General features: G+C 39.9%; 1 protein-coding gene across 5 annotated transcripts in view; it reads left to right on the top strand.

Moving 5' to 3' along the window:
- grk4 (G protein-coupled receptor kinase 4) overlaps positions 1-16,684 on the top strand; it is an 88,214-nt gene that overhangs the window by 56,972 nt on the left and 14,558 nt on the right. For all 5 annotated transcript variants that reach the window (XR_009064075.1, XR_009064074.1, XM_057842749.1 and 2 more), the window contains 4 exons: positions 7,610-7,800; positions 12,948-12,985; positions 13,270-13,359; positions 13,503-13,711. Coding sequence is in view for 3 of the 5 variants with exons in the window: in XM_057842749.1 (XP_057698732.1) it covers positions 7,610-7,800; positions 12,948-12,985; positions 13,270-13,359; positions 13,503-13,711 (528 nt within the window). In the remaining 2 variants the exon portion in view is untranslated. The remainder of the gene's footprint in view (positions 1-7,609; positions 7,801-12,947; positions 12,986-13,269; positions 13,360-13,502; positions 13,712-16,684) is intronic.

Below are 16,684 nucleotides of genomic sequence, written 5' to 3'. Positions count from 1 at the left end.
GGGTGATGACGTCGGTCGAGTAACGATTTTAGCTGATATAGAATTCAGCCCATTCAGGGGAAGATTCAGAACAAAGAAAATGCGACAGAGGGCAGCAAAATGTCATGATTGTTTATACCTCTCTTCTCCAATATTTTTACAGGATATTCTTTCTATCTAAGTATTTTTTCCCAATTGCTAAATAAATTGTATGGTCATGACAAATAAAAGTCTTGTGCTAAATGGAATATGAAATATTTAATATGCATTTATTCAGTACGACAGGGCTAAATTACTACATAATGGTCTAAACTGCCGACTTCTTAAACCTCCCGAGCGTTATTTTATGCCACCGGAGTTAGTCTGGTTTTCGTCATTTCCCTGCCCTGGCTTTGGAGACGCAGCAAAGAATGTAAACAAAACAGGGAGTGTTAGAGCAAGGCGACATGCTAACCCGAACTGAGCGGCTTTTCCAAGTCTTTGCCTCGCCTTTCGAAGCGAAAAATCACACAAAACTACTCCCGACTCATTTCACACACGACGGCGAGGTTGATTGTCTTCACCGAGCCCAAGCCGAGTATAGCGCTCTAGGCGGGAACATGAAGAGGGCCGATGGGGGTCAAAGTCTCGACAGAATGGAGAAGCGGAGACCAGAGCAGGGGGGCTCCCCGGGCCCAAGCCGAGGATAGTGCTCTATAGGCGGGCACGCCTTTATCGGCAGGTGACCATGGTGTACGACAAGCCGCCGGTCGTCGGCCAAGTGGCCTTCTCAGTAGGCAGGGAGCATTCTCACTCACAAAATGCAAGACACCTGCTTATTAAAACGTTTGTCATGATCCCAGTATTTGACATATCATAAAACACGTAGCTTACTTACTTACACACTTAATAATCCGTCACATGGTCTCTTGATTGTCGGACTTGTTTTGCCAATAATTCGCGGTGAACAGGATATTTTGGAAATCCAAAAAGCCTTACACCACTCTCCCTGGTGTAGCAACAAAAGCCTGCAGCACATTGGGCTGGCATGACGTGAAAAATAAACAAATTAATCCGCAAAATCAGATGAATTCGCAGTCCTTCTACATACGATCGTAATGGCTGTTTTGTGAAAATGATTAGTCCCCTGACGTCACATTCGCCTTCTTCCTCAATCCGAGACCATGGCCGGAAGTCTCATTTTCGTAGCGCGGGATTAAAAAAATTGAATGAATATATCGATGGCTTCCCACATATCCAAGTGGTCAATTTAATACAGGAGCATAAACTACCCCGTGTAATATGAAGTTAACATGCTTTTTTTGTGTCACAGGCAGTTCAAGATGACTTTGAATACAATTTAGTGTCAGTTCTTGGGAAATTCAAGGAACTTCACAAAATTCAACTTCACTAAAAACATTATCTTACTCTCAAAATTCTCACACAGAGTTTTATGCAGTGCAGCGTAATTTCAAATTCAAGGAATTGGAACACTTGCCAGATGAAATTCAATGCAGACACTTTATCGAGTAAGTTTGACTTTTCCCCGTGGGAACCCTGAAAATGGCATATTGTCACAAATACAAAATATCATTTTTATTAGGCCTGAACGATATTGGGAAAAACTATTGCTGCGATTTTTTTTTTGGGTTTGCGATATATTGCGATATTATATTGCGATATTAAAAAAAATTCATATATTTTTTTTTCAAGATATTTTCACAAGATGACTTAAATAGCTGTTTGGAAAGACTTTAGATCACCACAGTGTACAGTCATCCCTTGTTTTTCGCGGTTAATGGGGACCAGAACCTGCCGCGATAAGTGAAAAAATGCGAAGTAGCCCACCCCCCCATTTAAAATTTTTTTGTGTGTGTTTTTTGTGCCCAATGTATTTATTCAGATTTGGCATTGGAAAGAGATACATACAGGTTGACCCAAAAAAAAGTTTACACTCAGTTGACTGCTTGTTTAAAAGCCATCGAAACATATCTAAATAGGTTGTCATGCTTAAGTGATTCATTAAGGTCACTCAATGCAGCTGGTAATCTCTCGTCTCTACAATTCCTGTGCTTCTGCTGAAAATGAAGAAAACTTTAGCTGTACCTGAATTGCTGCGTGCCGGTCTGACACCTACTGAGATTGCAGCAAATCTAAGAATATCCAGATGTGCAGTCTACAAAGTTAAAAAGAAGCTGAAAGATATTGGAACAGCCTCACGAAAACCTGGGTCTGGAAGTGCCGATCTGTGCGGACCAAAAAGTTGATTGACAAGGTGATATGTGGCCACCCCAGAGTCCAGATCTCAATCCCCTGGATTATAGCATATGGGCAACTGTGGAGGACAGTGCCTGTAAGAAGCCACAAACTTCTGTGGCAGCCTTGGTCCATTGTTAGATCTTGGGAAAAGATGACAGCATCCTACATAAAGAAGCGTTCCGCAGGCGCCTGGAGGCTGTTGTGACACTTAAGGGAGGACACATTGAAAAATAGAGTGTACTGTACATGTTCTTTACAATAATGTATAATTTGTGATTCAATTCTAATTCTAAGCTGAATAAACATGGCATTTAAGTTGTATTATGGCAGTGTAAACTTTTTTTTGGGTCACCGTGTATAAGACATGTTTTTTTCTCACCCCCCCCCCCCCCCCAAAGTGATTTAAAAAATGTATATAAATAAATTGTTTTTAAGCACTTCAAATTTCATAATGATGATAAGTTTTAAACATAACTGTCCAACCAAATCATTTTTTAACAAGAATAAAGTACTGTAGCAGATAAATGCTTGGCTTTATTAAATGCTTCTGTTTATGTACTTTAGCTGTGACCGTTGAAGTGACATGTAGAAATTTCAAACTCCTCATGATCACTTCTGGCATTTAAATGTCTCCAACGTCCCCACAGTACACACATTCATTCCAGCGCGGCTTCCTTTCAACTGTTTAACAAGTTAAACGATGATTGACAGATGCCCGTGTGAAGTCTGCTTCTTTGGCCAGATCAAAGCCATTGTTGTGCCGCAGTGACTGAGAGGATCAAAAGGCTGGGAGAGGGAGGGTAGGAGGCTGTGCGCAGACCAGAAAGTGAGGCGTATGTGGATCAAAAAAAAGAAAAACTATCGCACGTGCTTGCGATGGGACTATTGCGCACACGCACATCGCGATGGCGATGTTTAAACGATATATCGTTCAGGCTTAATTTTTATATGGGTTCGCAGTCATGTCGGCCCTCCAAGGGAAACCAAAAACTGCTATGTGCCCCGTGTCGAAAATAAGTTTGACACCTTTATATAGTATAAACTCTATACCATGCTCATATATGTACAGTATGTCCCTGTCTATAGATGTTATGTAACAATATTGTTGGAATGGCAACAGCACTGCATGCTTAATTTAACGAAAAGACTTGTGCGGCTTGTTGCACTGGCATTGAATCTGTAATGGAATTTGATGGGACAAATCACCCTGCATGCAGCCTGTAGAAGACCGCAATCTGGAGTCCTTCCTTTGAGTGGTTGAACTTTAGAACTTCTACCCCTTTCGAAAAAGCATTACCCTGTCACTGTACCACAATTCCTTAAGTTATTAATGGTACTGTTGCTAATTTTCTATGGAGGAATTCTATAAACTGAGCCACAGTGCTGAGCAAGTAATTTTTAGCTGCCACTGGAGCGGCAAGTTTCAAAGCTCTTTCAGAGAGTCACCAAGCTTTGCGTTTCCTGTGTATTAGGCCAAAGCAATGAGGGTCAGGAATGTGGAGCTGGTGTTCCTTAACATAAGGGAACATCTGGAAACTTATGTAAATGCTTATGGTAAATGGTAAAATACTGTATTTATAATGGTAATGTGTCTCAATTTAAGTTGAATAATATGCAGGCTTATGATAATTTTAAAATCTTTTTTTTTTTTTTATAGATTGCAATGTACATGATATTTGTGAAATCTTGTGTGTTTTTTCCTGTTCTTGTCTTTGTGTAGTTGGTAAGCATGCATCACTTTTAAACCTGTTCAGTTTCTGTAAATGGCATCCAATGTTTGTTGTTATAATATCAGGGTTGTATGGTTCTTTCCATTTCTGAGTCATCTCCTCAGGTACACAGGCAGTAAAAAAAACTTAGCTTTTGATATTGTTCTTCTTTTTTATACTGATTGTTAAGGGTGTAACGGTACATGTATTTGTATTGAACAGTTTTGATACGTGGTGCTCGGTTCGGAACGGAGGCGTACCGAACAAGTTTGACGTAATGTAACCCTTAATTTTTGAGGCTGTGAGTCAATCGGGTTTCTTTGTGTAGATTATATTTACTCCGTCTTCTGTACTATAATGAGGACCAACACTGTACAACAGTATAACCCAGAAACCAGTCAATGGCGCAACAACGTGGCCGCCACGAGAACGCAGTGAAACGCGGGCGTTAAAGTCAATCAGCCAATGCACACCAGTCGCAGTGCGGCCGCGTGTTAGACGCGTCCCAGAACGGCAGAGTTTATTATTTGACTCGAGACGCGACCCTCCTACGTCAATACTACTACCGGTAGCTAGGATCGGGCAGACCGGAAGTCGCTCGTGTAAAAATACGGTGGATCCGGTCGATTTTCAAACTAATATGCAATCGTAAGCCACTTTTTGAGTCCATCAGATCTCTTGAGTGGTAGATCGGGGCACAGTTGACTTGTCTTTGTTGATTTACTGCTGTCTTCTCTGCTATAATGATACCAACACGGCCCGTGTTCAATACAAAACCCTCCTACTACAACAAAACAAATAGGAACTAATATTAACATAGGAACTACAGTTACAGTTACAGTTATACAACATAAAATATACAATATAAATGAATACTACATCACATTTGTGAAATATAAACACATAATAAAATAAATAATAGCCCATTTAAATAAAATAAATTGAAATGAGCTAAAACACCTGTAATTAAATAATAGTACACAGATCCTGCTTACACAATTAAATTTATTTAACTATTTATTTCTGTGTGGTGCTTTAACTTGAGAAAATCCACCAATAAAGCTTTTGAAAACCGTTCATAAGAAAAAAAAAGATTCATTGAGGCATTTCATTTGTAAAATACATGTTAAAATCTTTGTCATTGGGATTGTTTTTCTCTTTAGCACAGGACTTATTTTTTCTTCTTTCTTTCAGAAAGAAAGCTGGTCTGAAAGGCAAATTGTTGTTGGATTATCTTTAATTACCCGCTACTTTTTGAGCAGAATTCTAGCTTTGTATAGGCTAATGTTCCTATTGTTGAAAGCACAAAAGTGTGTAATAAACAACTAGCACATTTATATTTTGCATTTTGTTTTCTTACTGTACCGAAAATGAACCGAATCGTGACCTCAAAACCGAGGTACGTACCGAACCGAGATTTTTGTGTACCGTTACACCCCTACTGATTGTTCCAAAGACATGATAATTACACCAAGTGTGTCTATCCAGTAGTTCTATTGGAACACAGCAAGGCTTCTAAATGGGATCGAACAATTTTACTTCTGTGTCCAGAGCATGTGCATCCACAGAACCCATTTTGACCACTGACTACTTATTGTACACCCTCACACTAATGTCTACTGCAGAGCCTCTCGGTATTTTCGATTTGATGCTAATAGGTGTTTGAGTTGTTGTATTATGATGATGGGTGCGCTGTGTTGAGTTTCTTGCTTGAGTGAGTCATGGCGCACACACACACCAGGAGAATGGAGTGGGCTTGTTACCGAACCTTACAATTCAACCTTGTGTCACCTGGGATTGACATGGTTTTTTGCATGTGTGCGTAGATGTGTGCGTGTGTGCACAGGGGTGTGCATGTGTGTTTCTGTGGGGGTGTGTTTGTATGTGTATTCATTCTCTGTGCTGCAGGCAGAACTGATGACTCGCCACGTACCTCTCTATCTTCAAGAGATGCTCTGTTGCCTAGCAACACTGACCAAACAGCAATAGCAAGGAGAAGAGTCAAGTGCTCTTTGGAACCCCTCATTGCGCTCTCCTTCTCTTTGTCTTTTTGATCAGGCTCTCTATTAGTCAATAGATATTGTTACCTTATGTTTTCGTGTTTTAACTAATTCTGCCACGTTATAGTATGTGAGTGTGTACGTTACAGAAGATTATTAGCCTTGGGCCACTATTAGCTAGGCAAAGAGCCACTCGCTTCACTGTCTTGTTTACAACTTCAATACTTACTTATTGAAAAACACATTCTTGTGTTTTTCAAATATTCATTCAAACGGGTAAAACGGCTGGCTTTTAAATGAGACGTTAACTCATTCAATGCCAGTACCGGTGATAGACGTTGAGTCTGTTTGAGTTATTGTTTCCAGATGTCTGTCGCCATTAGTGGCAACCAATGAGTCAACAACAGTTAATTTGTATTTAACTCATTCAACGCCACTTACGGGGATTCACATTTGAGAGTGAGGACAGGAAAGACTAGGGTATGACAGGGCAGGGTTAGTGTGACATTTTAAGTAATTGACTAGCATTGTTGGTAAGGGAAGTCAAATCAATTTCGACTGGGAGTGGCTAGCAGTGATCACTCTATGCCAGCAGGTGATGATAGTTTAACCAGATCTGCTCCAAAAATGGATATCTGTCATAATCGGGCACTGAAAAATGATTATTCAGCGCCTGACGATTCAAATTAATTTGACATATAACGCTGTCAATGGCAGTGAATGAGTTAATGTTGAGTAGGAATCTTAAAATTTTATTTGGAGTCTAAAATATGTTAGCTTAAAGGACACAATGCATATTCTGCTGCCAAGATAAACAGAGGAGTCAGTTGCTGAAGACTGGTAGTGTCTTGTTGATCCTGCTCTCCCCCTAATGCTTTGTGTGTCGGGGATGCACATGATATCACACAGGAATTTTCCCACACCCTTTTGCGGATAGTTACTCACTACGTAGTCTAAAACAGATGGGATTCCTCTTCATGGCAGTAACATCCTGCTTGTGCAGCACTAATACACACAGTCCCACACACAGTACACAATACCCTGCATGTCATTGACCCTTCAGTGAGAGAAGGGAAGCTTGGTGGGAATGACGAGGGGGAAAATTGCGCTCTAGAAGGAGGAAAGATAATATGAAAGAAAAGAACTTGATTTTGGTCTTGTCATATAAATATCATTGACAAATGTATTGAGACAGACTCTTAATCAGATCATGAGTCAATCAGGGATTGGATTATTTTAATTCCTCGAATCTTAACTCTTAATTTTAATCAGTGTTACTGCTTAGTGGGAACAGTTAGGGAATGCCTTGGGTCAGAAATGTGGTTAAGATGGATGTGAAAGAATCGCTTTGGCAGCATTGGGATTGAAGCTGCAATCATGAAATACTACAGAATTCATGTTTAAATGATTCCTGATTTTTTTTTAATAAGGAGTCCACCAAAAAAGCAACACAAAAGTCTTAACAATGAAACCTGATCCTAGCTTTTCCTCAGAAATGCTCCTTTTTAAATTGCATATCGTGCGATATTTGATGTGTGAATGGCATGTAACCATTCTGCCCCTGTTCTCTTACCTCCTCTCCTCCTCCTATGTTTTCTACCTCTTTTTGCCCCATATACAATTCCTTTCTTCTGTACTCATTCCTCTCACTCCCTGCCTCCTCTCAATGTGCCCCCTTTCTAGGTTAGTTTAGCATATGCCTATGAGACCAAGGATGCTCTGTGCCTGGTGTTGACAATAATGAATGGTGGTGACTTAAAATTCCACATCTACAACATGGGCAACTCTGGCTTTGACGAGCAGAGAGCCATCTTTTACGCTGCTGAGATCTGCTGTGGCCTTGAAGACCTGCACCGTGAGAGAATAGTCTACAGGTTAGCAAAGATGGGTGCAGCAGTCAATTAATCATATATACTGTATCTCTTTCATGTTGAATAGCTACAGACAATGCACTTGGCATGTACAGTGAATGACAAAAGTGAGTACACCCCTCGCATTTCTGCAGATATTTATGTTTATCTTTTCATGGGACAACACTGACAAAATGACACTTTGACACTAGGCCTGTTGCGATAACAAAATTTAGTGTGCAATAATTTATCTCATAAATTATTGGGATATGCAAAATTATTGCCCCCCTCCAATTTTTAAAAAAAACAATTTACAATAACACAGTGAGAATACAGTATATATTAATAGATCAAGTACACCCATTTAAACGCGATACATTTTTACTCTTAAATTCAAAAATACTTTTTAAGAAATCACAACTAAAAACAATCGACCATGCCTCTTAAGTAAAAGACAACAATATTAATACCGCACAGAAACACAGAATAAATAAAATGTGTTTTTCAAGAAAAAAAAAATGCACTTAATAACTTAAGCATTTAGGCAAATGAAAACTTTTCCCCTCATAGCTATGGTGTTCCATAGTGATAAAACGATACAGTTAAGTCACGGTTCAGTACGATTTTCGATACGGGGGACCCGATTTTCAATTTGTTTCAATACATTTCATGCTCTGGAAAAAAAATGTGTTTTTTTGTTTTTAAGTTTTTGTTTTTTTTGCTAACGGGCAAAAATTAAATTGCCATCATATAAACATGCATTTTAGTGCGTAATATTTATGTGCCTAATTCTGAAGAAATTTTGTATAAAAGTGCTGAGAGCAATCTTTACTGTTTGTAAAGTGAAGCGGGGCACACTGTTGATGGTTACAGCTCTCTTAGCAGCTAGGTTTACGACATAAGCAAAACATCCTATTTGTGGTCCGAATCCATCTGTGTCACGTACTGAATTAACAATGTTTGCGGCATTATCTAAAGTCACTGGTATGGATTGATTTGGCCTGCTTAACTTCCATTCAGTCATGGCTAGGGATGGGAATCGAAATCCGATTCCAATTCCGAACCGGTTCCTAGTGTTTCGAGGCCTCAACATCACAATGAAAAAGCCTTAACGATCCCTTTAATGATTCCTGAAGACGCATATTGCATCATCACGTGACATGACGTGTCTTGTTTTCCAGACGCATCAAACTAGCATGGCGCAAAGAACGACACGCTTCAAAGTTAGGCTACACTTCACCAGGAAAGAGGGTGAAAATGAAAGGTTACGATGGTTTAGCACGAGCATTGCAGCCGTGAACATAACAATGACAGCACATAGGTTCAAACGCTCGAAAGTGTGTCTTCACTTCACGAGGAAAAATTACAACAAAGTGACTTGCAGTCATTGCAAGGTGGAGATAACTGCCTCGGGAGGGAATACGACTGTACTGTCCTCACCGAGATGCTAAGGCTCAATCCTGCCTATACAGCTAGCTAAACTCCCAAATGACGATGCAGAAGACGTTGGTATAATTTGCTGACTTTATTCAACCATCACTTGAAGAGTGAAACTAAAAATAGAAATGAAACAAATCAATTTCGTCCCCAATAACAAAAATCAACGTAAATCAGCGATGATTAGCTGCTAATACAGTAATAACACAAACGGTTAGCATGCATTCGCTACCATTAGCACAAAGTTCAAACCACTACACACCTGGATTTAAGTGTCCGATCGGGAGTGGAAACGCACAACAACACAAAAGATAATACATACAGACGTTGTCTCTGTAGATATTTTACAAACATTAACAAAGAACGTAGGCTCGTAGCAGTGTTTCCCTCTCTAACTAACTCGCTCACTCGCTTGGATGCTTTGTAGCTGCACTTCTTCGTGTGCAAGCGCGCTCTTCTTCACGTGAGCGCATTCTTCTTCGCGTGAGAAAGCACAAGGGCGCCCCCACTTGAGCGTGAAAGCACCATAAAAACTAAAAGGCATGCATTTCAAAATAATGGTAAATAATACACTTTAACACATATTGCCAAAGGCAGAACAACGACCCATATGCCAATATATACCAATATTTTTTATTTCTATTAGAAAAAATTTTCAGTAAAATTCTTGTGTATTTGCCCCTTAATGCCACAGTTAACATTGAGGTTTTGGGCCTCTTTTGACCTCGTTGTGAGTTTGTAAGGTAGTGACTTCTGATTAAACAAACTCGATGCCAATCAAAACATTTGTTCTTCTTTTTCCCCAAATTAGAATCGCTAAAAGAATCGATAAAGAATCGAATCGGTAAGCAATATCGATAATGGAATTGGAATCGTAAAAATCCTATTAATTCCCATCCCTAGTCATGGCGGTTTATAATTCATCACTGTAGGATATGGACCACGTGTCCCATAATCACTCTGGGCTCACGTAGCCAATGGCATGGGACGTAGCACATCTAGTTTGCTATTTCATGATATCTAGTGTGTGCGCGCATTAAAAAAATGGTTAGCAAACGCCACAGAAGTCACGTCTGCTCATTACTGCACAACACCAGCATATGACAATCGACTTTCATAAACAGGACGAGTTTGAAGCACAGCACTCTTAATTTGCCACTCGATGTTCATCATCAAAGCGAGGTAGTTCGCAGCAGCCAAGTCGGTAACAGTGTTTTGGCAGACTTCGTTGTAAATATCCGGAAGCGGTACACAAAAAAGCCCGCAAGCAGTTTGCTGAATACATATCAACAAAGCCCATGGATTACTGGAACGATGTCCTATGGTCTGATGAGACGGGCGGGCTTTCTTGTGTACAGTCTTCAGAAGAGGCTTCCTCCTGGGGTGACAGCCATGCACACCAGTTTGATGTAGAGTGTGGCGTATGGTCTCACCTCACCTCTTCAGTCTCTGCAGCAATGCTGACACCATTCCTGTAACGAGTCACATGACATTTTGGAGGGAAAATGACAAGCAGTCCTCAATTTGGACATTTAGGGGATGTACGTAGTTTCTATGGGGCGTACTCATTTTTGTTGCCAGCGGTTTATATATAAATGGCGATATTTTGAGTTATTTTGAGGGGAAAATAAATGAACTCTATTACAGTGCCTTGCAAAAGTATTCGGCCCCCTTGAACCTTGCAACCTTTCGCCACATTTCAGGCTTCAAACATAAAGATATAAAATTTTAATTTTTTGTCAATCAACAACAAGTGGGACACAATCGTGAAGTGGAACAAAATTTATTGGATAATTTAAACTTTTTTAACAAATAAAAAACTGAAAAGTGGGGCGTGCAATATTATTCGGCCCCCTTGCGTTAATACTTTGTAGCGCCACCTTTTGCTCCAATTACAGCTGCAAGTCGCTTGGGGTATGTTTCTATCAGTTTTGCACATCGAGAGACTGACATTCTTGCCCATTCTTCCTTGCAAAACAGCTCGAGCTCAGTGAGGTTGGATGGAGAGTGTTTGTGAACAGCAGTCTTCAGCTCTTTCCACAGATTCTCGATTGGATTCAGGTCTGGACTTTGACTTGGCCATTCTAACACCTGGATACGTTTATTTTTGAACCATTCGATTGTAGATTTAGCTTTATGTTTTGGATCATTGTCCTGTTGGAAGATAAATCTCCGTCCCAGTCTCAGGTCTTGTGCAGATACCAACAGGTTTTCTTCCAGAATGTTCCTGTATTTGGCTGCATCCATCTTCCCGTCAATTTTAACCATCTTCCCTGTCCCTGCTGAAGAAAAGCAGGCCCAAACCATGATGCTGCCACCACCATATTTGACAGTGGGGATGGTGTGTTCAGGGTGATGAGCTGTGTTGCTTTTACGCCAAACATATCGTTTTGCATTGTGGCCAAAAAGTTCAATTTTGGTTTCATCTGACCAGAGCACCTTCTTCCACATGTTTGGTGTGTCTCCCAGGTGGCTTGTGGCAAACTTTAAACGAGACTTTTTATGGATATCTTTGAGAAATGGCTTTCTTCTTGCCACTCTTCCATAAAGGCCAGATTTGTGCAGTGTACGACTGATTGTTGTCCTATGGACAGACTCTCCCACCTCAGCTGTAGATCTCTGCAGTTCATCCAGAGTGATCATGGGCCTCTTGGCTGCATCTCTGATCAGTTTTCTCCTTGTTTGAGAAGAAAGTTTGGAAGGACGGTCGGGTCTTGGTAGATTTGCAGTGGTCTGATGCTCCTTCCATTTCAATATGATGGCTTGCACAGTGCTCCTTGAGATGTTTAAAGCTTGGGAAATCTTTTTGTATCCAAATCCGGCTTTAAACTTCTCCACAACAGTATCTCGGGTCTGCCTGGTGTGTTCCTTGGTTTTCATAATGCTCTCTGCACTTTAAACAGAACCCTGAGACTATCACAGAGCAGGTGCATTTATACGGAGACTTGATTACACACAGGTGGATTCTATTTATCATCATCGGTCATTTAGGACAACATTGGATCATTCAGAGATCCTCACTGAACTTCTGGAGTGAGTTTGCTGCACTGAAAGTAAAGGGGCCGAATAATATAGCACGCCCCACTTTTCAGTTTTTTATTTGTTAAAAAAGTTTAAATTATCCAATAAATGTTGTTCCACTTCACGATTGTGTCCCACTTGTTGTTGATTCTTGACAAAAAAAATTAAATTTCATATCTTTATGTTTGAAGCCTGAAATGTGGCGAAAGGTTGCAAGATTCAAGGGGGCCGAATACTTTTGCAAGGCACTGTATATAAGCTGCACACAGACTACATTTCATTGGTTCAAAGTGTCATTTTGTCGGTGTTGTCCCATGCAAAGATATACTTAAATATCTGCAGAAATGCGAAGGGTGTACTCACTTTTGTGATACGCTGTACCTATCACAATAACAATGTGTATGTCCCGGTTATCAGACTGGAATAAACACTTTTCAAATTGGATGCATACCAGACTGTGGCTTCATGGTGAAGCAATCAGTGTTAACTCGAATTTGGTATTATGTTTATCAAAGTTCAAATATAGTATGATGGCAAGGTGTGTAGATGCCACCTAACTGAATGGGAGCATGTACGCAGTCGCACAAGTGCATTCTTTCATAAGTGAGACAATATGGCTCATATTGTTTTACTTTTTACAGTTTTATTTAGAGTATCATCAACTGAATGAAAAATTCTGGCACAATTTTTGTAATTCTTTTCTTTTTTTCCAGGGATTTAAAACCTGAAAACATCCTTTTGGATGATCGTGGTATGTACATGTTTATTTTCCAGCTCAGATTTGTTTGTTGCAATGCTGCTTGAAATTAATTAGCATGCCATCATTATTCAGAATGTGCCAATAAGAGGGACCGGCTAAATCAGCAGTCACTGAGTTCAGTGTATATTAATGTGGGGAGGGGGGGGGCAGTATATACACAGAGAAGTCAGTCAGTCAGTATATACTGTACATAGAGAAGTCAATATCTTATGATATTTATCCCTCGCTTAGAGCTAGGCTAGTAAAATCTTTAACTATAACTACATCTTCTTTAGGGCACATACGCATTTCAGATTTGGGTCTTGCTGTGCAAATTCCTGAAGGAGAGACGATACGAGGGAGAGTAGGCACTGTTGGATACATGGGTGGGTATGAATTGCACTTTTTTCTTTTTTTTTTTTTTTTCTTTTTTTTGTTGTTGACAAATACACTTGTGCTCTTTCAATAAGAAAAACCCTAGCCCTGTCCAATTACTATTTCCAACGTTTCTTCATCCCTACGTCCTCAGCTCCTGAGGTAATCCAGAATGAGAGTTACACCTTCAGTCCAGACTGGTGGGGTCTGGGTTGTCTCATCTTTGAGATGATCCAAGGCCAGTCGCCCTTTCGTAAGCGCAAGGAGCGTGTCAAGCGGGAGGAAGTGGACAGACGGGTGCGTGAGGATCAGGAGGAGTACTCAGAAAAGTTCTCCGAAGAAGCAAAAGATATCTGCCGACAGGTGAGGCTGAATGGATACAAGTCAGTTGTTTTGTTTGTTTGAAAACTAAAATAAAATTCTCGCCTTGGGGATTTTGACTTAATTTATATAAATACTGTGGTATGATAAATGGTGTTGCATTTGGAGTCAAATAATCTGCTAGCTAACCTTTTGCCTGATTTCCAGCAGTGATAACACTGAGCAACAAATTGAAAAACTGAGAAATGATTGTTTTGTGTCTGACAGCTGTTTTTGACAAATTTCTAGGTGCGTAATTTAAAACTGATTTCAGTTTTTCTCCAAGTCATTTTTTTTCTCCGCAGTTTACCTCCTTACAATAATATTGTTAATACATGTACACAACTAGCCATGTCCTGTTAAAAACCAGTTTAACCTGCTGTTTAAATTTTATTGTGTGTCAGTACTTTACATTTTTATACCTCAATTTAAATGAAGTTGGTATGTTGTTAAACATAAATCAAAATTGAATACAATGATTTGCAAATTGTGTTCAACTCATAATTTATAAATATATTTTATTATAATATATTTATATTATACAACTTTATTCATTTTTAGCAAATAATCATTTACTTAGAAATTTATGGCTGCCACACATTCCAAAAGAGATGAAACAGGTGCCAAAAAAAAAAAAAAAAAACACAGAAAATTGAGGAATGCTCATCAAACACCTGTTTGGAACATCCCACAGATAAACAGGCTAATTCAGAACAGACGGGTGCCATGAGTGGGCATAAAAGGAGCCTCCATAAAGAAAGATGAGGTGAGGTTCACCTCTTTGTGAACAAGTGTGTGAGAAAATAGTCACACAGTTTAAACATAATATGTACTTGTAAGGAATTTATGGAATTTACATACAGTATATGGTTCTAAAAATATCATCAAAAGGTCAGAGACTCTTGAGAAATTCCTGCGTGTAAGTGACAAGGCCGAAAAACCACATTACTCGACAAAGGTGTGTGAAGTTTCCGATTCTTAGATTATTCACTATTCGGCCGCTGAAGATTCAAGAACGATTCAAAAACATCCATACTCCAATGATTTAAATATGCTAAGTAAAGCGGAACCAAAACACAGTCCGCGCGGTCTTCAGGACGAAATGAGGAACGGACAGAGAGTAAACATCCACCACGACTCATGCCGCTAGTAAAAAAAAGCCGACAGCCGCTACAACGATGCCTAGTTGCTACAAACTTCGCCCACTTTGCAACAAACTACGCCCACATAATGCTATGGTAGATATCACATGTACAGTATATGGAACTAGATGCGAAAGGATCGATTCCGCGGCGTTAGCACATGTATAGAGAACTACAGTGTATCACAAAAGTGAGTACACCCCTCGCATTTCTGTAGACGTGAGTATATCTTTTCATGGGACAACACTGACAAAATGACACTTTGACACAATGAAAAGTAGTCTGTGTGCAGCTTATATCATAGAGTTAATTCATTTTCCCCTCAAAATAACTCAAAATATAGCCATTAATATCTAAACCCCTGGCAACAAAAGTGAGTATACACCTTAGAAACTACGTACATCCCTAAATGTCCAAATTGGCTATTGCTTGTCATTTTCCCTCCAAAATGTCATTTGACGAATTTGTTAGTGCTCAGACCATACACCGCACTCTACATCAAATTGGTGTGCGTGGCTGTCACCCCAGGAGGAAGCCTCTTCTGAAGATGGTACACAAGAAAGCCCGCCAACAGTTTGCTGAAGACGTCAACAAAGCACATAGATTACTAGAACCATGTCCTATGGTCTGATAAGACAGGCGGGCTTTCTTGTATGGTCTGAGCACTAACAGGCTGACCCCCCACCTCTTCAATCTCTGCAGCAATGCTGACAGCACTCCTGTAACGAGTCACATGACATTTTGGAGGGAAAATGACAAGCAGTACTCAATTTGGACATTTCGGGATGTACGTAGTTTCTATGGGGTGTACTCACTTTTGTTCCCAGGCGTTTAGATATTAATGGCTATATTTAGTTATTTTGAGGGGAAAATAAATTTACTCTATTATATAAGCTGCACACAGACACTTCATTGTGTCAAAGTGTCATTTTGTCAGTGTTGTCCCATGAAAAGATATACTTAAATACCTGCAGAATTACGAGGGGTGTACTCACTTGTGTGAGACACTGTAGAAGGGAAATGACAGACTCGCCGCCGTTAGTAAACAGCTGCCATCTTAAAGCAGTACACTTCTCAGGGAGGCTCTGTTGTAAAGAACATCAATATTCGATTTATGATAGAATCATAGCCTCTGAAAATGTCATCGTAATTGAATCATGACGTTGCCCCAAGATTCCCACCTCTACTTCTCGATAGCTGGGCCGTTAAACGGCACTGCACCCCAAATGGGAATTCTACTGTAAAGGAAATCACAGAATGGTCTTTGTGGAGTTTTCTGACGTCAGAGTTTCACCACTCTGGAATAGAGGATTTCTATTTGTGGATTCTCCCCCTTTGCTCAAATTTAATCTTGCCACACTACCCACAACGCCCAGCAACGCTCCTTTGCATTGGTACTGCCACCTCACCACTTACAAAATGAATGGGTTTGTCATTGATGCGCTGCGCTTCGGTTTTTGCTAATATAAAAAGGCCTTAAGTGTAACTCAGCTTGGTGTCTTTTAATAAACAGGCACACAGAAAAGACACCACAATCTGCCAGATAGCCTTCATTGTTGTCCTTTGTCTACCGTTCTGAATTCAGTCCTCCTGACCCTTTTGTATGATGTCACATTGCCCCTATTCACCCTGCACACACATCATGTGGTTGACCACATTTTAGATTTAAGACCTACTTATTTACTATTACTATTTACTAAGAACCACATTATGTTGGGCTGAACTGAGTTGATTCCTTTTTGCGCTTTTTTGTTGCCATTTCATTTTATTATAACTAGAAAATAAGTTTCAACGCAAACCTACTCAATATGTGTACCAAGAGGGAGCCTTTGAG

Source organism: Corythoichthys intestinalis, chromosome 8 (genome assembly GCF_030265065.1).
Source record: "Corythoichthys intestinalis isolate RoL2023-P3 chromosome 8, ASM3026506v1, whole genome shotgun sequence".
Classification (NCBI taxonomy): domain Eukaryota; kingdom Metazoa; phylum Chordata; class Actinopteri; order Syngnathiformes; family Syngnathidae; genus Corythoichthys; species Corythoichthys intestinalis.
This window is presented reverse-complemented; position numbering and strand designations above follow the sequence as displayed.